Source organism: Lethenteron reissneri, chromosome 50 (assembly GCF_015708825.2).
Source record: "Lethenteron reissneri isolate LAM-NWPU_2019-01 chromosome 50, ASM1570882v1, whole genome shotgun sequence".
Classification (NCBI taxonomy): domain Eukaryota; kingdom Metazoa; phylum Chordata; class Hyperoartia; order Petromyzontiformes; family Petromyzontidae; genus Lethenteron; species Lethenteron reissneri.
In genome coordinates, this window is record NC_083828.1 from 9090164 (window position 1) to 9115459 (window position 25296).

The following is a 25296-nucleotide window of genomic DNA, read 5'->3' on the forward strand; positions in this document are numbered from 1 at the left end:
ATGGGTAAAGGTGAGTGAATAGGGTAGGAGAGTGGCTGGGTGTGGATGGGTAAAGGTGTGAATAGGGTAGGAGAGTGACTGGTGTGGATGGGTAAAGGTGAGTGAATAGGTAGAGAGTGACTGGGTGTGGATGGGTAAAGGTGAGTGAATATGGTAGGAGAGTGACCGGGTGGATGGGTAAAGGTTAGTGAATAGGGTAGGAGAGTACTGTGTGTGGATGGGTAAAGGTGAGTGAATAGGGTAGGATAGTGACTGTGTGTGATGGGTAAAGGTGAGTGAATAGGGTAGGCGAGTGACCTGGTGTGGATGGGTAAAGGTGAGTGAATAGGGTAGGAGAGTGACTGTGTGTGGATGGGTAAAGGTGAGTGAATAGGGTAGGAGAGTGACTGGTTGTGGATGGGTAAAGGTGAGTTGAAGAGGTAGGAGAGTGACTGTGTGTGGATGGGTAAAGGTGAGTGAATAGTGTAGGAGAGTGACTGTGTGTGGATGGGTAAAGGTGAGGTGAATAGGGTAGGAGAGTGACTGGGTGTGGATGGGTAAAGGTGAGTGAAGAGGGTAGGAGAGTGACTGTGTGTGGATGGGTAAAGGTGAGTGAATAGGTAGGAGAGTGACTGTGTGTGGATGGGTAAAGGTGAGTGAATAGGGTAGGAGAGTGACTGGGTGTGGATGGGTAAGGTGAGTGAAGAGGGGTAGGAGAGTGACTGTGTGTGGATGGGTAAAGGTGAGTGAATAGGGTAGGAGAGGACTGTGTGTGGATGGGTAAAGGTGAGTGAATAGGGTAGGAGAGTGACTGGGTGTGGATGGGTAAAGGTGAGTGAATGGGGTAGGAGAGGGACTGTGGGTGGATGGGGTAAAGGTGAGTGAATAGGGTAGAGAGAGTGACTGTGTGTGGATGGGTACAGGTGATGTGAATAGAGTAGGAGAGTGACTGTGTGTGGATGGGTAAAGTGAGTGAATAGGGTAGGAGATTGACTGGGTGTGGATGGGTACAGGTGAGTGAATAGGGTAGGAGAGTGACTGTGAGTGGATGGGTTACAGGTGAGTGAATAGGGTAGGAGAGTGACTGGTGTGGATGGGTAAAGGTGAGTGAATAGAGTAGGTGAGCGTATGTGGGTGGTTCATCGGTCAGTCATCTCAGCCAGTCAGCCGATGGCACCTGCTGGGTCTGTCCCGTGAGCTCCTTCCAGCGGGCGTTCGACACTTCACGCGGCCTCAAAGTGCACCTAGCCTGGCACAAGCGCCGTGGCGGTTGTTGTGCGGGGGGAGGACCTCAACCAGCACTCGAACGACTGCGCTGTCCAACAGAACCCCTCTCAACGTCCACTCCTGTTCACGACTAATCACTTAACGACGGGCCTCCATAGAGCCCAATGTGTAGTGTATAGTGTAGTGTATAGTAGTGTATAGTGTAGTGTATAGTAGTGTAGTGTATAGTAGTGTAGTGTATAGTAGTGTAGTGTATAGTAGTGTAGTGTATAGTGTAGTGTATAGTAGTGTAGTGTATAGTAGTGTAGTGTACAGTGTAGTGTATAGTGCAGTGTATAGTAGTGTAGTAGTGTATAGTAGTGTATAGTGTAGTGTATAGTGTAGTGTATAGTAGTGTATAGTGTATAGTAGTGTAGTAATGTATAGTAGTGTAGTGTATAGTAGTGTAGTAGTTTATAGTAGTGTAGTAATGTATAGTAGTGTATAATAGTGTAGTGTATAGTAGTGTAGTGTATAGTAGTGTAGTGTATAGTAGTGTAGTGTATAGTAGTGTAGTGTATAGTAGTGTAGTGTATAGTAGTGTAGTAATGTATCAGTAGTGTAGTAGTGTGTAGTAGTGTAGTAATGTATAGTAGTGTAGTAGTGTATAGTAGTGTATTAGTGTATAGTAGTGTAGTAGTGTATAGTATAGTGTATAGTAGTGTAGTGTATAGTAGTGTAGTGTATAGTAGTGTATTGTATAGTAGTGTAGTGTATAGTGTAGTATAATGTAGTGTAGTGCATAGTAGTGTAGTGTATATTAGTGTAGTGTATAGTATAGTATGGTAGATATAATAGTGTATAGTAGTGTATAATAGTGTAGTGTATAGTAGTGTAGTGTGTAGTAGTGTAGTGATAGTAGGGTAGTGTATAGTAGTGTAGTGTATAGTGGTGTAGTGTATAGTAGTGTCGTGTATAGTAGTGTAGTGTATAGTAGTGTAGTGTATAGTATAGTACTTTAGTGTATAGTGTAATGTAGTGTAGTTCCTCCATAGAGCCCAATGTGTTCGCTACCGACCATTCCCCTGTTAACGATGGGCTGTTGTCGGTGCAGTAAATATGAATTAATGCCTTGATTAACCATGTTTCTTTTAATGTTACGTGTTATAATGTTGTTAATCTTTTTGTATTAATATCCATTGTTTAAATATTATAAAAAAACGTTTTTTGGGTGATTTTTTATTTTATTTTTAGACGCTATCGGAACGAATAAAGCCTTTAACGTGCATCTCCTGTATACTCGCTTCACGACCGGTTCCGTGAAACCAATCGCCGTCATTAAGAGTTTGGGGGTTCTACTCTATTAGAAAAAATAAGTATAACCCGTAAAAACAAAGTTTTTCACTATAAATCCTTTATATGCGTGGCGGCTAGAGTCCTCTCGTCCTCTGGCTTGAGATGGCTGCCACCTATGGGTCAGATGATTGTCTGCCAGTATTAAGCAATTGGTAATTAAATATTTAATTTGTTTTCCCTAAACAGTGTAAAATTTTGGAGAAAAAAAATTCACGAACATTAATTGTCTCGCACAACGAGTCTGTGTGGAAAATGTCAGCTCGATTGGATCACGGGAAGTGGGTTAAAAAACGACCGAAATATTTGCACGGTCGTAAGCAAGCAAGCAAGCGAACTTAATATAAAGGATTTAATCATCTGTGCCGAACTGGCCGGACGTGACGTCTGGACGTGACGTCACTTTCAAAGCCACGTGCGTGCCGCTCGCTTGAAGGTACATCACGTGACATCCCGCTCCTCTGATTGGCCCAGTGGGCTACGTACAACGCGAACGAAGCTCAACACGCACACACTCACACGCACGCGCACATCACTTCCTCACACCGCCGTTAGGCAAGAGCAAAGGTTTAATTATGATTCTTTCTTACAAACGGAACGAGATACAGAGAGGGAGGGGGGGATCCCTGTGCCACGCAAAGTCTGGCAGTTAATAGGGCACGTGATCATCGTCGTCATACTTAGAATAACAGCCACGCAATAATAATAATCAGAACGACAGCCAACAGCATCAACACTGAACAAATGATAGCACGAGAAGAGAGAGGGGGGGGGGGGTACGCGCAGACACGTCGCCTCGGTCTCGTGGGATTAAAATAGTTTAATTTTTTTTTTTACATTTTTTTTCGTGTGAATATTCTCTATTTTACAAATCTCCAAATATTGTAACCGCCAAGTTCACCGCTCCCTCCCCTCCCCTTGTCCCCCCCTTCCCCCCCCCCCCACACACCTTGTGTTGATAATAAATTAAATAATTATTTTGTTATGATACAAAGACGGGAAGGGAGGAGAGAGACGCGCTGCGTGGAGTTGATGCGGTCGCTGATGGGGGGGTAATTGGAACGGTCACGTGGTCCAAACTCGCTGTGACGCCGCATCGGACAGGAACGCACGTGAGTGATGGATACGGATTGACCGCACAGGGCGTGGCGCTGAGGAGGACAGTTTCACCGGAGTGAGTGCCACATGGTGGTGGTGGTCACCCCTGCTGATGATCCCCAGAAAGGGGGGGCAAACCCGATCGAGACTGCCCGATTAAACCAGTTGCCGAGGGTTAACAACGCAACGGGGTTTGCGAGGCCGAGAGATCGATGGGCGAAGATAGATTTGTTTTTGGTTTGTTTGATTGCGGGGATGCAGATGTTTAGCTATTGTCGTCGCCACCGCTCGCCGGCTCCATTTGATCTCCGGGCGCGGCAGTTGAAGCAATGGCCAAGTTCATTCACCCCCCCCCCACCCACCTTGCCACCCAGCGGTGTTAATAGGCTACGCCGCTACAGGTGATCGATCGACAGGTCGCGCGCGCGTGTGTGTTGGTGGCGTCAAGTGTGGGCATCTCCCACGCGGAGAGCGTGGAAGAGTTGGGAAAGGGGGGGGGGCAAGATCGCCCTCTCGGGACGAGCTCCACGGAGCAGGTTAGAGACCCCCCCCACGCCCCCCCGCCCCCCCCCTTTCGCCTAACTTTTTTGCTACCAACACGAGTTTCGTGCGTAACTTGGGGTGGCGTTTTAACAGACCGCAGCCCGTGTGTGTGTCTTTAAAAATTAAAAAAACCCAAATTTATTTTTTGCCGTCGGTGCTCCGCAAATTTTTCGACGGAAAAACCCTCGCGGGGTACCAGGCACGTGATCACTCGATGACGCGCCACGTGATCTCGCGATGACGCGTCACGTGATGACTCGATGACGCGCCACGTGATCACTCGATGACGCGTCGGCCGCTCATTGTCTCGGTCACCACGCGGAGTTCAATCTCTCGGCGGTGATTGGTGGAGGCGACGACCCGCGACGCTCGGATTGGAATTGAAGCGGTGGTGGTGGGTGGGGGTAAGGGGTGGGGTGCGAAACGTCGTGAGGAGAGGTTAGGGCTTGGGCTACTAGGGACAGCGCTAGCGGCTGATTGGCTAGTTATGGTTACGTGCTGGTTAGCTGGTGTGGTTAGAGTCTCTGGTTAGTTGTGGTTATGTGCTGGTTATCTGTTGTGGTTACAGCTCGTGCAGTGAGCGACAGATTCTAATATGTGCACCACTCCTCGCGCTCTCCGTGTTCCAACGCCAATGATGCAATGCGGCCACGCACGTGGGCAGCGTCATCACGACATCATCCCATCACATCGCGTCCCCATCGGACAGTCACGGCCCCAGCATCCAATCCCGTCGCGTGCCGGGCTAAACACGCCTGAAGCGTGTATACACACACATACATACACGCACACGACACGGCATATGTATACATGCACATATGCAGTACATATGCCCCTCTTAACCTGTAGACTCGCGTATATAAATACAGACACACTCAAAATAATCTCTTGCCCCTCCCCCCCCATCCCCCCAAAGTAAAACATCGTTTTCCCCCCTGGTCCATCAGCCTTGGGGAACCACGGTTTTGCAGCAGTGTTGTTTTGTAAGCAAGGCACACCCTGGGGCCTGTCTGGGCCTCTCTTACCCACTTGTTCCACTGGCACATCCGAGCCGTGTGTGCGTTTTCCTCTCCCTCCCCCCCCCCCTGGCTGGATAAATTGCCGCGCCGAGCCGGCACCGAAGCCATGCTACGACGGACGGCCTCGCGGAAAGGCGTTCCTGGGTCTGGCTGGGGGCCAAGCAGGGCCAGGCGCGGGTGCGGGGCGGAGGGTAAACGCTGCGTGAGCGCCGGTCGGAGGACACTTTGCAGCGTCGCGGACGAGCATGGCTCGGGTCCCGAGGTGGGGGAAAAAACCAAACGTGGGACCGGCGCGGCTCGGTTGTAGTGGCGATAACGTAGCAAGCATCTCACGGGGATCGGGGCCGGGGCCCGTGGAGCGAACTCTGCCGGCGCGGTCGGACTGTTGTTGTCGGCGGGATCACTCCACCGTCCGCGCCCTGGAGGCCCCTGCAGCGCGACGCGGCAGAATTGCAGCGACGAAATGGCCGTGAGATGCGAGCGGCGAACGTGTGCGTGGCTGTTCATTAGTCGCCCGTAATCCTCGATGGGGGCACGTGACTTGTCTGTGCTCGTGACCGACTGTGCACGTGACCGACTGTGCACGTGACTGACTGTGCACGTGACCGGCTGTGCACGTGACCGACTGTGCACGTGACCGACTTTGCACGTGGTCGTTGCCTCCACGGCGAGCTGCAGCGCTGCGGCCGGCTGCTGACGTTCTCGATCGCCGGTTGCTGGTTGTGGTTTTTGTTGTTGTTGTTGTAGTCGTCGTCAATGTTGTTTCCGTAGTAGTTGCTGCTCGTTGCTGTACTCTGCTGTAGACCTTGTCGTTGTTGCTGTCGTTGTTGTTGTTGTCTGGCTCAATAACACTTATGAAGAGGAGTTGCTACCCCCAACGCGCTCTCCGGCATTGCTCCTAATCACTGCCATCATCATCATCCTCATAACGTCAACAACTTCAAATTGACCATGTCACTCCCTTGCCGTTCATTTCTAATCCTCCTGTATCACTATCACCATCGTTTTTATCATCGACATCACCAACATCTCCGTTGCCATCACTATGATTGCAATCATCCATGCACATTGCGGGGAGGGCCACACACTGGTATGTACACCGTGTACGTACACCGCCACCTCCTCCTTCGTATGTACACCGCGTATGTACGCATCTATGTACACGGGCTTCGGGGGGGATGCAGGGATTGGAGAAGTGTAGCTGCTGCTGCTGCTGCGTCACTACACGTGCCCCCCCCCTCCCAGCCCGAGAGCTCGACGCTTCGTTGGCAGTCGGGCACAGAGAGCGACGTCCCACGGCACGCGCGACGAGCCGCAGCGATGGAGCAGGGGGTCGCGGGGTCGCGGGGTCGCGCTGGGCCGCTCGCGACCCCTCGTCGTCGCCCCTCCGCGGGCCACCCAGGCCCACGCGCTCTCTCGCGCCGCTCCTCGCCCCGAGGTTCCACGGTCCCCGTGGTTTTATTTCAGTCCGCCAGTTCGTCGCCCCACCCCCCACACCTCTCCAACGTTCGCAATGCCGCCCCCCCCACCCACCCACGGCTCCAATCGTCGTCATCCCACACCACCCTCCCCCCATCGACCAGCAGGGCAACCGATCAACCGACAGACCGGCCGTCTAACCGCCGAGTGACCGACCGACCGGCCGATTCACCAGCAAACCAATCGGCCAAACAACCAGGCGAGCAGCCAAAGCGGCTGACGGACCGACCGACTGTCCAAACGACCCCATCAACCAAACAGGCCGGCCCCATCGGCCCGGCCAGCTGACTGCCACACGTCCGCTCCAGGCCGGGGGCGATGCTCTGCCCCACCGCTGCCGCTGCCGCCGCCGCTGCTGCTGCTGTTGCTCAGGCCTCGATGGGGCTGGAGCCGATGCTGGTGGGAGTGTCGGGCAGCTGCGAGAGCGACGTGATCTCACTGCCCGTCGAGTTGGAGCCCGGCCGCCCCTCCGAGAAGTTCACCTGCTCCACGCGGCCAGAAACCACCGCCACCATCACCATTAGCACCCACCACTCACCACGACCATCATTACCACCACCACGAGCCACCACCACCACCATGACCACCACCATCACCACCACAACCGCCATGATCATCATCACCACTACCACTACTACCACCACAAGCCACCACCACCGTCATCACCACCATGACCACGACAACCACCATGATCATCACCATCATCACTACCACCATGAACATCGCCACACCGTCAGTGGTTAGAGGACTGTGCCACAAACCCGGTGACCCGAGTTGGATTCCCGCTCACGGCCATCACTGGTCTCTCTACGTGTGTGTCTGCGCGTGCGTGGATGAGTGCGTACGCGCGCGCCTCTGTGCGTTTTATGTGCGTGCGTTTGCCTGTGCGCGTGCGCGTGCGTGCGCGCGTTGCGAGCGCCAGCGCGCGTTGCGAGCGCCAGCGCGCGCCCTCACCAGCTGCTGGAAGGGCCCCTGGTCGAGCTCGCTGCTGAGCGCGAAGTCGCTGAGCGCCTTCCAGGGCGGCTGGTGGAAGGTCTGCACGTCGACGGCGCCCACAGGGAGGCCCGGCCCGTCCTGCCGCACGGGGCTCCCAGCCACCAGCGGCGTGCCCGTCAGGCCTTGCAGGTTCTGCGCAACGGCGCGGCACGGGAGGAGACACGCACGCAGAGGGACGCACGCAGAGACACGCACGCAGAGGCACGCGCACGGGAGGAGACACTCACGCAGAGGCACGCACACGGGAGGAGACACGCACGCAGAGGCACGCACCAGAGGCACGCACCAGAGGCACGCACGCAGAGGCACGCACCAGAGGCACGCACGCAGAGGCACGCACGCAGAGGCACGCACGCAGAGGCACGCACGCAGAGGCACGCACGCAGAGGCACGCACACGCAGAGGCACGCACGCAGAGGCACGCACGCAGAGGCACGCACGCAGAGGCACGCACACACAGACACGCACGCAGAGGCACGCACGCAGAGGCACGCACGCACAGACACGCACGCAGAGGCACGCACGCACAGACACGCACGCACAGACACGCACGCAGAGGCACGCACACACAGACACGCAGGTCAGGTGATGAGCGTATTTTGTGTGGCCAGATGAGAACCCCCAGAGAGTAAAGCAAAATTAATCAAAAGCAACAGCGTCGCAAATAGAAAGGCGAGGCACAAACAGCGTCACAGGTGTGGAGGCGTTTCTGGCTGGGTACACTCCCCTCCATCCCCCCCCCCCCCCGCTCCGTCATTCACCACTAGAGAAGGCTCATCACCACCACACACCATCACCACCACCATCATCATCACTACCATTACCACTACTACCATTACCATCACCATCATCACTACCATCATCACTACCAACACCATAATCAACATCGGGATTAACTCTGCCGTAGTCGTCATCATCATCATCAGCCAGCGGTCAATCCATCGACCAACGGATAGAGTAATTGGGCGATCAAGCGAGTAAGCAATCTATCAAATCCATCGAGAAATAAAAAAATCGAGCGATCAAAAGTGCAGCTGATCTATTGATCCATCGAGCAATCGAGCCATCAAAAGAGCAGCTGATCTATCGATTGATAGAGCATGTGAGAATCGAGCGATCTTAAAAAGCAGCTGATCTATCGATCCATCGAGCAATCAAGCCATCAAAAGAGCAGCTGATCTATCGATCCATCGAGCAAGTGGGGGGGGGGGGGGGTGGGAGGGTTGGGGGGGGGGGGCCCTCACCGTCTTGTCACCGCCCTGCTGCTGGATCTGCTTCATGAGGATGCTGCGCTTCTTGTCCTTGCAGCGCTTGTTCTGGAACCAGACGCGGATGACGCGGGGGCTCAGGCCCGTCATCTCCACGAGCTGCTCCTTCATGAGCGCATCGGGCCGCGGGTTGGCCGCGTAGCAGGTCCTCAGCGTGTGCAGCTGCTTCTCGTTCAGCACCGTGCGCACGCGCGTTGTCTTCTCCGCCTGCTTGTGCACGTGCGGGCGCAGTGGGTGGTGGCGGCCAGCCGCGGACATGGGCTCGGCTGCGGGGGGGAAGGGGGGGGGGAGCCCGCGGGGGGTGCGGAGATGGAGGAGGGAGAGAGGAGTGAGATCAAGCAGGTAAGGCCCCAACTGGGCTATACGGAGCTTCTTGTTCAGAAGCGACCTGGCCGTCACAAATGAGAGCTCGACGAAAGTGGATTATCGTCATCATCGTCGTCGTTGTCGTCGTCATCATCACGTGGAAATTTAGAGCGGCCAAAGAAAGTGTGAAACGCGCGACGTCGATTCTAAACGTGGAGGGGAGAACACGGGGAGAACGTGCAAGCTTCAGATAGACAGGGGTAAGGGGTCGTCGCGATTGAACCCACGACCTCCTGTGTAACATACGCTTTGGTTCTTTCGGTAAAGTCACGTTGGTATAAAAAAATTAATAAATAAAAATTACGCAATTGTTTTCTTGCTGTGGTTGTCCCACCTGATGAAGGACGCTTGTGTTGCGCCCGAAACGTCGTGATTTAATTTATTTGTATCTTTTATACCTCCTTCAAGTCTCCTGTATACCGGCTGAGGTAGTTAACATCTCCTAGCCACCGTGGCGCCCGACTGCGCTAGGAACCCGGCGACCCGAGTTCTATTCCCGCTCACGGCCAACATCGCTTGCAAATATCTGAACCGGTCCTGCACCTCCCCTAGGTCGACTCAGCCTGGTGCAATCCGTGATCATTGTTACTCGGGAGTCAAAGTCAGCTGGACGTGGTACTGGCCACCCATCATTTTGCGTACCATGCGGACCTAACAGCACTTGCCCCTACAGTCTGTTAAGGCTATAAGGGGGATATTTGTCTTTGTGTGCGGCCGGAAGGAGGCCTTCATCCAACGGTTGGATTGAGGAGACACACACCCGGAATAGCAGCGCTCCTGCCATACACCCCCACACTCACCCCATCTCACCCCCCTCTCTCTCTCGCTCACCCCCTCCATCAACCCCTCTCACTCACTCACTCTCAGCCCCTCACTCACTCACCCTCTCTCTCACTCACTCACTCACCCTCTCTCTCTCACTCAGCCCCTCCATCAACCCATCTCACTCACTCACTCTCAGCCCCTCACTCACTCACTCACCCTCTCTCTCGCTCACCCCCTCCATCACCCCCTCTCACTCACTCCTTCTCAGCCCCTAACTCACTCACTCTCAGCCTCTCACTCACTCCCTTCAACCCCTCACTCACTCATTCACCCTCTCTCTCTCATTCACTCCCTCCATCAACCTCTCTCACTCACTCCTTCTCACCCCCTCACTCACTCACTCACCCTCTCTCTCTCACTCACCCCCTCTCTCACTCACCCCCTCCATAAACCCCTCTCACTCACTCCTTCTCACCCCCTCACTCACTCACTCACCCTCTCTCTCACTCACCCCTCTCTCACTCACCCTCTATCTGTTATTCAACATCCTCACCCCCTCTCACCCCCCCCCCCCCCACACACACCCCCCCCTCACCGGCGAGCTGCAGGGGCCGGCCGCCCCCCTGCCCCGGGCTGCCCAACATCCTCACCCCCCCCCCCACACACACCCCCTCACCAGCGAGCTGCAGGGGCCGGCCGCCCCCCTGCCCCGGGCTGCCCAACATCCTCACCCCCCCCCACACACACCCCCTCACCAGCGAGCTGCAGGGGCCGGCCGCCCCCCTGCCCCGGGCTGCCCATGCCGTCGGCGGTGCCGGCCCTCTCCAGAAGCTCGTGGTCGGCGCGGCAGAAGAGGCCGTCCTCCCGCAGCGCAAACTCGTCACCCGGGATGAGCTGGCGGCTGCACGCCACGCAGCGGAAGCACTCGAGGTGGAACACCTGGGTCCGCACCCTCATCACGAAGTCCGTCTTGCTGAAGCCCACGCCACACTTAGCGCACTTGATGCCAAACAGCCTGCGGGCGCCCACAGGGAGAGGGGAGCGAGAGGGAGGGGGAGAGACGGAGGAGAGAGAGGGAGCGAGATTGGAGAGAGAGAGAGAGTTGATTTTGATTAATCAGGTGGGAATTCAGGAGGCCCAGGGTAGAGCCTCGGGGGCTGCAACGTCGACCTGGGTCAGTAAGATAGCGAGGGCTCAGCTGAGTCAGCTAACTCAGCTAACTCAGCTGACTCGGCTAAATCAGCTGACTCAGCTGGTTCAGCTGGCTCAGCTGGTTCACCTAACTCAGCTGGCTCAGCTAACTCAGCTAACTCAGCTAAAATCAGCTGACTCAGCTGGTTCAGCTGGCTCAGCTGGTTCAGCTAACTCAGCTGACTCAGCTAACTCAGCTATCTCAGCTGACTCAGCTGACTCAGCTAACTCAGCTAACTCAGCTAACTCAGCTGACTCAGCTAACTCAGCTGACTCAGCTAACTCGGCTGACTCAGCTGACTCAGCTGGCTCAGCTGGCTAAGGTCAGGCTTGCAAATGAGCGGGATCCAAACTGCTTTGGCTTCTCGCTCCGGTGAAACGGACAACGGCGAATCGCGTCGCTCCGATGCGCTCGCAGGAGGCAGTGATGGCGATTGCGTTGCGCAAACAAATTTTTTTGGGAGCGGTTGGGGTTAGCGTCTGCTGAGTGTGGGTGACTCCGGTCTCAGTATGGGCCACTGGTGACCACGCTGTGCTGACGAGGCCTGAGAAGGACGAAACCGGTCTGCAGCTGTCCGTCTCTGCATCACCGCTGCTCGTCAAAGCAGCCACGTTTCCTCGAATGCATTCGATGGTTGAGCAGAAGGTAACGGGATGGCAATGCAGGGGCGCGCGGTGGCTAGGAGATGTTAACTACCTCGCCTGGTGTACAGGAGGTCGTGGGTTCGATTCCGACCCTGACGCCTGCTGTATATTTGGAGTTTGCATCTCTCTCTCTGTCATCGTCATCACGGTGGCTAGGAGATGTTAACTACCTCGCCAGGTGTACAGGAGGTCGTGAGTTCGATCCCGACCCTGACGCCTGCTGTATATTTTGATGTTCTTAGTTTTTTTCAGTAAAGTCACGTGGGTAAAAAAATTTAAATTAATAAAAGTAAAATAAAATAAAAATCACGACGTTTCGGAGGCAACACAGGCTTCCGTCTTCAGGTGAAACGTCGTGATTTTCATTTTATTTTACTTTTATTAATTTTAATTTTTTTTATCTACGTGACTTTACCGAAAAAACCTAAGAATATGAATCCTTGCAGTCACGAAAGCTTCAAATCTAGAATGTATATTTTGAGTTTGCGTCTCTCTCGCTCTGTCATCGTCATCACGGTGGCTAGGAGATATTAACTACATCGCCTGGTGTACAGGAGGTCGTGGGTTCGATCCCGACCCTGACGCATGCATGGAGTTTGCGTGTCTCGCTCTCTCTCTCTGTGGAGATGTTAACTACCTCGCCTGGTATACTGGAGGTCGTGGGTTCGATCCCGACCCTGACGCATGCATGGAGTTTGCGTGTCTCTCTCTCTCTCTCTGTGGAGATGTTAACTACCTCGCCTGCTATACAGGAGGTCGTGGATTCAATCCTGACCCTACTGTATATTTGGAGTTTGCGTCTCTCTCTCTCTCCCCATGGTAGCGTGGATTTTTATCCGGATCCTCCCTGTTTTTGCTCCACATTTAGAATCAACATCACGCGTTCTAGAGTATTTGGCTGCTAACAAAAAAAAATCCACACGATGAAAATGATGAGCCACTTCGTTGGGCTGTCATTTGTGCGCGCCAGGTCGCATCTGAACAAGCGCCACGTAGCTCAGTGGGGCACTTACCTGCTTAGATAAAAAAAATTTGTAAATAACAATAACTGCAGACGATTCTCTTTTGCTGCCATGACGCACGAATGGCCGAGAGTTTTTGTTTATATCGAGCACGCGTCTCTGCGCGAGTCGTTTGAAACTTCTGTACGTACGGCGCCCCGCGTGGCGATCAAAATATCCGCCACTGATGTTGGCCGTGAGCACGAATCGAACTCGGGGGGTGGTTTCGTGGCGCAGCGCGGCGCTAACCACTGCGCCACCGCTCTTCCCGCCCCTCTCCCCGCAGCTGTCCGGCAGTGACGGCGCGGGCGCCAGACAGCTCCTAAACCTCGCGATGTCACTTCCGCGAATGGCTATTGACAGATCTTATCAGGCGAGGTGGCAGGGCGAGTGATGGCTATTCACCCCCACACACACACACGGGCTCCCCTACCCCTCTACTCCAGCTCCCTACCCCCTCTACCCCCCCTACCCCTCTACCCCTCTACCCCACCCCCCTACCCCTCTACCCTACCTCTCTACCTCCTCCATCCCACCCCCTACCCCCTCTACCCCACATCCCTACCCCCTTGTATCTCACCCGCCCCCCGCACGGACTTGAGATAGCGAGAGGAAGTAGAGGTAGGGGAGCAGAGGGAGGAGAGGGAGGGGAGCAGAGGGAGGAGAGGGAGGGGAGCAGAGGGAGGAGAGGGAGAGGGAGGAAAGGGAGGGGAGAGGGAGGAGAGGGGAGGAGAGGAGGGGAGGGAAGTGAGGAGAGGGAGGAGAGGAGAGGTAGGAGAGGGAGAAGAGGGAGGGAGCAGAGGGAGGGGAGGAGAGGGAGCAGAGGGAGGAGAGGGAGGGGAGTAGAGCAGAGGGAGGAGAGGGAGTTTTTAACCTCCGCCCGAGCAGCCCCACGTTGTGTGCGCGTGTCGTGCGAGTGCCACGCCCGATCGCCTTTGTCTCCCCGGTGCCGATTGTTTTTGACATACCGTCGATTCAAAACTAAAACTACGATAATAACTTTTATTTTATTTAACCCGATGAGGCCCCACTGAGCTCTTTAGCTTTTTTATCAGAAGCGATCTGCCACAATTGATAGCTCAACGAAGTTGGCTTATCATGCGGAAATGCAAAGCAGCCAAAAGCCCTAAACGCGTGATGTTATTTCTAAATGTGGACGGGAAACCGGAGGACCTGCATAAACATCCACGCGAGCACGGAAAGAGAGAGAGACAAGCCTATCAGGCGAGGTAGTTAACATCTCATAGCCACCCTGATGATGATGATGAGAGAGGCACGCAAACTCCAAATATACAGCAGGCGCCAGGGTCGGGATCGAACCCACGAGCTCCTACGTATCAGGCGAGGTGGTTAACATCTCCTAGCTAGCGTGATGATGATGACAGAGAGAGAGAGACACCCAAACTCCAAATATACAGCAGGCGTCAGGGTCGGGATCGAACCCACGACCTCCTGCGGATCAGGCGAGGTAGTTAACATATCCTAGCTACCGTGATGATGGTGACAGAGAGAGAGACGCAAACTCCAAATATACAGCAGGCGCCAGGGTCGGGATCGAACCCACGACCTCCTGCGCGACAGGCGAGGTAGTTAATAACTCTTAGCCACCGTGATGATGATGATGACAGAGAGAGACACGCAAACTCCAAATATACAGCAGGCGCCAGGGTCGGGATCGAAGCCACGACCTCCTGCGTATCAGGCGAGGTAGTTAACATCTCCTAGCCACCGTGATGATGATGGATGATGGTGAGAGAAACACGAAAACTCAAAATATACAGCAGGCGTCAGGGTCGGGATCGAACCCAGGACCTCCTGTATACCGCGCGCGGTAGTCAACATCTCGCCACTGATGTTGGCCGTGAGCGGTCATGTAAGCTCCGGTTCGCCGGGTTCGTAGCGCAGTGCGCTAACTCATTGCGCCACTGACCCGAATTGAATAGGCGCTCGCTAACAGCGCTGACACAACGCTCTATAACGCTGACCGACCGGGCTATTCCACCATTGGAACCTCATTTGCCAGAAGAAAAAATATGATAATTGTTTTTTTACCATTTTATCTGGCAACAAAACGGACACATTTTTTACAAGGAGTCAGGTTTGCATAGACCACAATACCTGCAGTCGTAATGCAAACAAAAAACATAACTCTGATAATGTATGCACTGTCCTGGAAATTGATTGGTCCACACCCGAGACAGCTTTCCTTAGAGCCTAGTCTCACATGGTGTTGGACCAGATGACGCTAAAAGGTGCACAACTCAAAGACAATGAACCATCAGAGTATGAGAGCTCGGGGTAAGAATTTACATCATTGAAACCTCATTTGCCAGAAGAAAAAATATGATAATTGTTTTTTTACCCTTTTATCTGACTATTGTCAGTGATCTTCTTGGTTCTTTCGGTAAAGTCACGTAGAAGGGAAGTAATAAAATAATAAAAAATTGTGTTTTCTTTTTATTATTTAATTAATTCCCTTCTACGTGACTTTACCGAAAGAACCAAGAAGATGAATCCCTGCAGTCACGAAAGCTTTAAATCGAAATTTATTGTCAGTGAGTTTAACACGTGGTAGGTTTGCGCGACCAACATCATCCATAATACAGGGGTGGTTTTTTGTGTTGGGTTAGAGCGCGTAAATATATAAACATATAACGAACACAGGAGGATTTCTCCACAAATCTGGCTGTCGCCTGATGAAGCTAGTTGTAATTTCAGGCGAAACGTCGTACTCGGATTGTAAATGTTGTGGATTTGCTCTCCAACACACGCGTGTTGCCGGACTAGCAACGGATTGGCCACGTGCTGTTCACGTGACAAACCTTACTACTGTTTTGTTCTTTCGGTAAAGTCACGTATAGGTAGAAAAATACAAATAATAAATCACGACGTTTCGATCGCAACACAAGCGATCGTCATCAGGTGAAACAAAACTCCAGCAGTGAAACAACACAGCGAGAGCGCTGCGGTCGAAACGTCGTGATTTTTTATTTTAAATTAATTTTTCTACCTACGTGACTTTACCGAAAGAACCAAAGAGTATGGATTCCTGCAGTCACGAAAGCTTACTCATTGGCCGTGTCGGGTGGTGGCGGGTTTAACGACACACTTATATATTTACGCGATCTAACCCAAAACAGAATCTCTATTGTGGGCCTAGTGTTAAGGTGTATTGTATATGCAGCTTTGCACGGAGACTTTGACGGGACGCGACTTTTATTTGCGATGCACCGATTAAGGGCCGCACGGAGACGCGTTTGGGAATTCGTCGGATGGATTTAATTTCCCGACGAAGGGTTTCCTGTTGATTCAATTCGTCGTATCTGGAAGTTTCAACGCCCGGCGAGAAACCTCACCAAGTGATTCAGCTGTAACGTGTGTTTCGTTACAAGTCAGCGTGCAAAAGGCGTGCGAGTGATTGTGGCGCTCGCAACGAACTGGCAACGTCGTCCATTTAAACCGCAAAGGGTTCAACATTGCCGCGTCGAGGCGGGAGCGGTGGCGGAACGGTTAGCGCACTCTACGCGCTCCTTGTCCCCGCCGACGGAACCCAGTTTGATCGTCTCTCGCAGCGGCGAACATCATCATCATCAATCCCCACTGCGTGACCGGTAAAACGCGTGGGGAGAGGAGGGGGAAACCGGTTAATAAACCGGTTAGGGGCCGTCCATAAATGACGTCACGCACCTGGGGGGGGGGTCAGACATTTGTGACGATGTGTGACGGGGGGGAGGGAATTAGAAATGTGACGTCACATCAAAATGCGCAACTTTAAATAAATATAGAATTGTTATAACGACACTAATTGTTATAACAACACTCCTACAACATCGGAGTGCAGCGCCACAATAAATACGCACTACAATGACAATAGTTTAAAGCGATTTGAAGCATGTTTTATTTTCTAAATGGAAACATGCTTTTGGGGGGGGCAGAGCTTTGTGACGTCATATTTGAGGGGGGGGGTCTGACTTTTTGTGACGCCGTGTGACGAGGGGGGGGGGTGGGGGTCACAAATCGTTAAAAAGCACGTGACGTCATTTATGGACGGCCCCTTACCCGTTTGCCGCGCACACACGCTCATACATATACAGTCCAGTATGTATATATCTGTGCGGTTGGTATCGACTGCATAGACCTCTGGCAATAAGCGCTGGTTTACTCTCTGACTGAGAGTGGAAGGGACGACGCAGCAAGTTGGATTTGGAGAGGTTCCGAAGCAGCTCACGGGGCTCGTGGGTCGTTTCGATCTCTCGGCGCGGCATTTGCAACCATGGGGGGGGGGCGATTCCTAAATCCTCCCCCCCCACCACCAGCCTGCTTCCCCCCCCCCCCCCACCGTCAGGAGATGTGGGCAGGTCACGTGTATGGTGGGGGTCAAGTGCGGGTACGGCCACCTCTTTCGAATAAAAAATAAATAAATCCCCACTGGAATCTATGATCGATTTCTGAATCGATGATCGTTTAACAATTCTAATTATATATGTAATGCCGGTTCCATTCTCGCTCATGGCCAACACCGGTGACGATTATCTGAACCGGTCCTGGGCCTCCCCTAGGTCGAATCAGCCTCAAATTAGTACCTGGTGCGGTGTGTAAACATCGCCACTGGGGAGACAAAGGCGGCCGGGCGTGGTGTTGGCCACCCACCCCGTTGTGTGCCGTGCCGGCCTTCATAGGTGCTCGCTAACAGCACTTGCCCCAACAGTCTGTTAAGGCTATACGGGGGATCTTTTTAACGAACTAAAACATCTCATTAATTTAATCAATAACACTGTGTGGCCTTCACATTAATTATATAATAGGCGACGTTTCGGCCAATGGCCCTTCACAACGCATGGGAAGAGAAGGCAGAGACGGAACTGAGAGCTGAGATTGAGCGCGTCATTTCAAATGTCTTCTGATGACCGGTTTGTAAATAGGCGCATGAATAATGTGAAGATACTTGTCTTCACGCGGTTAAACCTTCAAACACGAAAAATAATATGTACTTGTTTTACTTTTAGTATGCATTGTTTTATTTCGTGATAATAACTCGGTTGGTTATTGAATGGTTCGTCTGTTCCTCAGTAGCTATCCTATACAGAGACTCCTCTACTTGCGAACATTCGACTTACAAACATTTAGAGATACGAACAAACCTGTCCGTATGTCCCGTTGGGTATTCAGACCGAGAGTCATAAGTTCAACCGCCGCGCAATAGATGACGGTGGTGGCATCTACATCTGCAGAACGTGAAGAACCAGTGGCATCTACATCTACAGAACGTGAAGAACCAGTGGCATCTACATCTGCAGAACGTGAAGAACCAGTGGCATCTACATCTGCAGAACGTGAAAAACCAGTGGCATCTACATCTGCAGAACGTGAAGAACCAGTGGCATCTACATCTGCAGAACATGAAGAACCAGTGGCATCTACATCTGCAGAACGTGAAGAACCAGTGGCATCTACATCTGCAGAACGTGAAGAACCAGTGGCATCTATATCAGCAGAACGTGAAGAACCAGTGGCATCTACATCAGCAGAACATGAAGAACCAGTGGCATCTACATCTGCACAACGTGAAGAACCAGTGGCATCTACATCTGCAGAACATGAAGAACCAGTGGCATCTACATCTGCAGAACGTGAAGAACCAGTGGCATCTACATCTGCAGAACATGAAGAACCAGTGGCATCTACATCAGCAGAACATGAGGAACCAGTGGCATCTACATCTGCAGAACATGAAGAACCAGTGGCATCTACATCTGCAGAACGTGAAGAACCAGTGGCATCTACATCTGCAGAACGTGAAGAACCAGTGGCATCTACATCAGCAGAACGTGAAGAACCAGTGGCATCTACATCTGCAGAACATGAAGAACCAGTGGCATCTACATCTGGAGAACGTGAAGAACCAGTGGCATCTACATCTGCAGAACGTGAAGAACCAGTGGCATCTATATCAGCAGAACGTGAAGAACCAGTGGCATCTACATCAGCAGAACGTGAAGAACCAGTGGCATCTACATCAGCAGAACATGTAGAACCAGTGGCATCTACATCTGCAAGAGATTAAACAACTTTTAAAGCCATTCCCCGCATTCAGTGTACACGCCGTACGCTCTGTTTGGAATCGACAGGGGTAAAGTTGGACTTACGAACAAATCGACTCACGAACAGACCTCTAGAACCTAACTTGTTCCTAAGTAGATGAGTCCCTGTATCAGCAACAGCTTCAGAGATTCGCTATACTTCGCCCAATTCATACATTCCGAATACTCGATCTAGGGAAAAAACGGCGTCACAAAAAGTCAGACCCCCCCTCAAATATGACGTCACAAAGCTCTGCCCCCCTCCCCCCCCAAAAAAATAAAAACATGCTTCAGATCGCTTTAAACTATTGTCATTGTAGAGCGTATTTAATGTGGCGCTGAACTCTGATGAAGGAGAAAACATTTATTAAAAAGTCTATTTAATTAAGTAGAACGTGTTGTCTATATTTATTTAAAGTTGCGCATTTTGATGTGACGTCACATTTCTCACCCCCCCCCCCTCGTCACGCATCGTCACAAATGTCTGACCCCCCCCCCCCTAGGTGCGTGACGTCATTTATGGACGGCCCCTTAGCAGATTTGACCAACAGACGCACGCACGTACACGCATTACATACACGCAGAGAAATATGTACACACAGATACCTATATACATACGTAACACGATACGAGTTATTTCTGGAATTAACTGCAGTATTTAGTGACAATACTATTAATGTGTCTCTCACAGTAGGTCATCAAAATAATGTTTACGCAATAATATACTCTAATAACAATAGATAAATAATCGTATGAGCGTGGATGGTGTGGTCCAGGACCACACCCGGCCGCATTTGTCTCCCCAGTAGCTGCCGTTCACACACCGCATCAGGCAGCGCTCGTTTAAAGCTGAGTCGACCTAGGGGAGGTCCAGCACCGGTTCAGACATTCGCCAGCGATGTTGGCATGGGCAGCGTGATTCGATCTCGCGTAGCAGCGCAGCGCGCTAACCATTCCGCCACCGCTCTTCACACGTGCGCATAGGAGCAATGCATTTAGTAGCTACGCAAAAATCTGTCAAAACTTGACCCCCCCCCCCTCCCTGTACGCACGCGGACTTCTTACACCCCCCCACCTGCGTACGTACGCTTCATGCACCCCCCCCCCCGAATCCTATAGAACGGCCGATAGTTAATCCACGCAGAAACGATCAAGGATTAATAATATTAACGTGTTTAAGCGAACAGATAGTCCACCGCCCGACTATCTAACTCTTTTGAAGACCAATGTAGACAAATTATTATCGAGACCCCCCCATACGCAAGCGGAACGCATTTGGGTTACCCCCCTCTCCTCCCCCTCCATGTGTACGTACTAAATGGATGGCCCTATACGAGACACGGACACAATCGGTGAGCGGGTGATACGTTCGTACGCCACGCGCACGCACACACACACATGCCTGTGGATGAAGCAGCATTACTAATCTCGCCTTCCCATCTCCGTCCGTCTCTCCCGCGTGAAATATTTTTGTTTTGTTTTATTCAAAAAGGATAACCCGGCCTACGCGTCCGTCCATCTGTTAGCGGCGTCCTCGTCGGCCGAGTGACGCTCGCTTGGCTCGCTGCCGGCCGGTGAGCTGCCCGACGTTTTGGGGCCGTCCATAAATGACGTCACGCGATTTTGGGCGATTTTGGACGATTTTTGACCCCCCCCCCCCCCCTTCGTCACACGGCGTCACAAAAAGTCAGATCCCCCCCCCTCAAATATGACGTCACAAAGCTCTGTGCCCCCCCCCCAAAAGCATGTTCACATTTTGAAAATAAAACATGCTTCAAATCGCTTTAAACTATTGTCATTGTAATGAATATTTAATGTGGCGCTGCACTTTGATGTTGTAGGAGTATTGTTATAGCAATAATATATTTATTTAAAGTGGCGCATTTTGATGTGACGTCACATATCTCAACTCCCCCCCCCCCCCGTCACACATCGTCACAAATGTCTGACCCCCCCCCGTCCCCTAGGTGCGTGACGTCATTTATGGACGGCCCCATAGGCAAGGACCCTCCCTCGGGGTTCCCTGTAACTCGTAGAGGGCCGGGCAACGCTTTCTATCGGCTTTAGCGTCGCACTCTACCGGGGGGGGGTGGGTGAATCGAGCCAAACCGAGTTTGATTCCCAACAATCAATATCTGAACCTCTCCTGCGTCCCTCCCCTAGGTCGGCTCAGCATTAAACGAATACCCGGTGCGGTGTGTGAACATCAGCACTGTGGCTGCTCCGACCTTAATAGGTGCTCGCCAACAGCATTTGCCCCTAATAGTCCCGCAAACTAAACGGGTCTCGGTGACGCTTTCGTCTTGCAGCGCCGTGGGAGGTGAGGATTGACATTTGTCAACAAGCGCCAAAGCAAGCAGGAGCCACTCGGAAGCTCCCCCTCACCCCCCCCCCCCTCGTCAACTTACCACAAACCTTTAACTCCGACCGCGTCTATGATTACTATCGAAACGATAGCGAAAAGCCTCGGAGGTTTTTGGGTAAACTGCTCGCGGATAAAGGCGTCGGTGACAGTCAGCCACGGACGCGAATGGCGTCGATTGGGGGTTGTCGTCGAGGTTGGAAGGCGAGCCGCAGATTTCTAAGACGCGCTCCTCTGTAACCCAAACCCAGAACTCGGTAGGGGCCAAAATCCGCGGAAGCTCCTTCGCGTCCCGTTTCAATCGAGCAGCGCATTCGATTCATTTCACCTATTCGAGAGCGAAACTTGATGTCGATCTTTCGATTTAAAGCTTTCGTGACTGCAGGGATTCATCTTCTTGGTTCTTTCGGTAAAGTCACGTAAAAGGGAAGTAATAAAATAATAAAAATAAAAACGTCGTGAGAATTATTTTATTATGTTTTATTTTTATTATTTTATTACTTTCCTTTTACGTGACTTTACCGAAAGAACCAAGAAGTTGATGTCGATCGATTCAATTATTGCCGCATTCCAAGACGCACTTGCCCTCCAGTATTACAAAGTAACGCTTGGGAGCCGGGAGGTGCGTCTTATAAACCGGTAGGTGTGTGGTCAGAATTTGTATGACTTTAGATTTGAAGCTTTCGTGACTGCAAGGATTAATATTCTTAGGTTTTTTCGGTAAAGTCACGTGATACAGCTGTCGTGGCTGTGACGGTTCCACCTGAAGACGGAAGCTTGTGTTGCCTCCGAAACGTCGTGATTTTTATTTTATTTTACTTTTATTAATTAAAATTTTTACCTCCGTGACTTTACCGAAAAAACCTAAGAATACGAATGTGTATGACTTTATTGACAGCGGGCGCAAGCTTTTTTTGGGTGGGGGTCAATTTTACTTTCCGGCGCGCCTTTTTATAATCCAGACAAAAAACGCCAACTAAGTTGTTATCGCGATTAATTATCAACAAAAAAAATATCTAGAAATTTGCGTCAGAAAAATCGCCGCGAGCAAGATAAGCGTATGTATAAAGAAATATTATAATGGTGGATTTTATTTTTTATTCAGTTGACCAAACACGATATGGGAAAACTAGTTCGTTGTCCAAAATCCCCCGATTGTCCTCCCCTCCCCCCCTTCCCCCCCGCGACTCCCACTTGGAGTCAGCAGCGACAGGGAACGTCCCTTTATTTCACCAGGACGAGAATTTCAACGTCCGTGTATTTAATCAGGACTGAGAATTTCAACCAGGCCGCATGCACCGGATTATAAAGACGCTCTCGAAACGAAGACGCACCTCCCTCCCCCTTACCTGCCGCAAACTCGTGCCTTTCTTAATAATAATGAAAAAAAATTACGGTGAGTTCGCGTAAGTATAAATCTTGTGTCGTAACCCTCCACCACCCGACACAGCCAGCAAGGTTCGTCACGTAAAGAAAACGCGCCAATCAGTTTACGACTCCAGCCCACCGGTGCGTTGGAGAGTAAATCCACAACATTCATAATTTTGAGTAGTTCGACGTTTCGCTGGCGATTACATCCACAACATCATCGGGGCGATTTGCCAGAATACGTGTTAGACTAACGCATTGTGGCTTTCTGTCGTCTGTAAAGTTATTGAAATCTGCAAGAGGTTGTTTGTCACGTAAACAAAACGTGTCAATTTCGTGACTACACTGTAAAAAATAATTCCGTAAATTTACAGTAACTTTTCTGGCAGAAAGTTGCCAGTGAATTTTACCGTAATTATACGGAAGATTAAATCCCATTTTTTACAGAAATATGTACATAAATGTACATAAATAAACGAGTATTGTAGCACAGCAACACTCGTTGCGTTGGGGAGTAAACCCACGGCATTGACAACGTTTCCACGATCTAACCCGCCCCCCCCCCCAAAAAAAAAAAACCTCTCTATTCCGGATAATATTGGTCGCGAAAGCCGACGCGCTAACCCTATACAAATCTGATCGCACTTTTTTTTTACACTTTTGCTTTTAAAACTATCACTCGATCGCGCGCGCGTGCACGTGCAATAGATTCCGCGGTGCCTCTGCGTGGAGGTGTCCGTGTGCGCGCGTGCGCGTGCGTGGAACTTGGACGTACGAGTGAGTGCGCGCGCGTTACGCAATCCGGTAGCGGACGCGGTGAGAGCATTCACAGAGGAGCGGTGAGCGGAGTTGGTGGGCAGTGCCGGGTTAACCGAGTAGCAATGCAGCTACACTGCTACACGCGCAGCAGCTACACTGCTAAATGCGCAGCAGCTACACTGCTACACGCGCAGCAGCTACACTGCTACACGCGCAGCAGCTACACTGCTACACGCGCAGCAGCTACACTGCTACACGTGCAGTAGCTACACTACACTACACGTGTAGCGTAGCTACTACACGTGTAGTGTAGCTACACTACACGTGTAGTAGCTACTAGGTGCTCGCCAACTGCACTCGCTCCGACAGCCGCGTTGTGCGGTGTGGAGCGTTGCGTGTGCGGTGTGGAGCGTTGCGTGTGCGGAAGTGGAGCGTTGCGTGTGCACGTGAACGCACGCGCATGAATGAACACTACACAAGTACGCATCTACCAACTGTGTGCAACGTTTGCGGTGCGTACGCGTGCACGTATTACGTACTGTGTATGTATGCGCATATTTACGTGCAGTACTATGAAGGGGCCGTCCATAAATGACGTCACGTGATTTTGGACGATTTTTGACCCCCCCCCCCCCCTCGTCACACGGCGTCACAAAAAGTCAGACCCCTCCCCAAAAAAAATAAAACATGCTTCAAATCGCTTTAAACTATTGTCATTGTAGTGCGTATTTAATGTGACGCTGCACTCTGATGTTGTAGGATAAAACATTTATTATAAAGTCTATTTAATTAAGTAAAACGTGTTGTCTATATTTATTTAAAGTTGCGCATTTTGATGTGACGTCACATTTCTCAAACCTCCCCCTCCCTCGTCACACATCGTCACAAATGTCTGACCCACCCCCCGCCCCCCCTAGGTGCGTGACGTCATTTATGGACGGCCCCTAATGTATGTGTATCATATTTTTTCATGTCCGCACCTACGATTGGTAACAGTTGGCTACGTACGGTGCGAACGAAGTTCAACGTACTTACATGCAACAGGAACGCGTGTTGTGTACATGCTTAATAATATATCGGTCGGTTATCATGTATACATATGCATTATGTATATTTTATATGCATATATGTGTATTACAGGGGTCGGGAACCTTTTTGACTGGGAGAGCCATAAAAGCCAAATATTTCTAAATATATTTCATTGAGAGCCATATAGTATTTTAATAGTATAATAAATTAAATGTGTCTTACTTTTAATGCGACTTCTGGTGCTGCATGGTTTTGCTGATGGCCTTGTGTAGTCTGGTTCGTACGTGGTGAGGTTGAGCTTCATGCAGGCGTGACCCGTGAAATTTATCTTCAAAACTAATTTCTGTTTACTTTAAAATGACACACTATTATTAAGCAATATCACAAGTATTTTAAAATCAGTTCCAAACTGATTTTTGTATTTTTTTTTCAACTCAAAATTGTCTGGGAGCCATATGCCGTCACCAGAAGAGCCATATATGGCTCGCGAGCCATAGGTTCCCGACCGCTGGTGTATTACATATTGTGTGTATATATGCATGTTAATGATGCAGACTATGCAATATATATGTACAATACGCTATGAATGTGTATGAGTATGTGTGTGAAGCGGTGGTGCAGCGGTTAGCGCTATGCTGCGCTACAAACCTGGCGACCCGGGTTCGATTCCCGCTCACGGCCAACACCAGTGACGATTATCAGAACCGGTCCTGGGCCTCCCCTAAGTCGACTAAGCCTAAAATGTATACCTGATGCGGTGTGTAAGCATCGCCACTGGGGAGACAAAGG

General features: G+C 51.3%; 1 protein-coding gene across 5 annotated transcripts in view; it reads right to left on the minus strand.

Annotated features, from left to right (window-relative positions):
• Positions 1 to 6742: 6742 nt before the first annotated feature.
• The window catches only part of LOC133355164 (insulin gene enhancer protein ISL-1-like), a 48617-nt gene continuing 30063 nt past the window's right edge, over positions 6743 to 25296 (minus strand). For 4 of the 5 annotated variants that reach the window (XM_061572495.1, XM_061572498.1, XM_061572494.1 and 1 more), the window contains 4 exons: positions 10828 to 11087; positions 8918 to 9207; positions 7632 to 7805; positions 6743 to 7162 (listed from right to left, as the gene is read on the minus strand). In XM_061572495.1, the coding sequence (XP_061428479.1) occupies positions 7046 to 7162; positions 7632 to 7805; positions 8918 to 9207; positions 10828 to 11087 (841 nt within the window). In that variant the 3' untranslated portion in view covers positions 6743 to 7045. The remainder of the gene's footprint in view (positions 7163 to 7631; positions 7806 to 8917; positions 9208 to 10827; positions 11088 to 25296) is intronic. The other variant, XM_061572497.1, reaches the window with a different exon arrangement.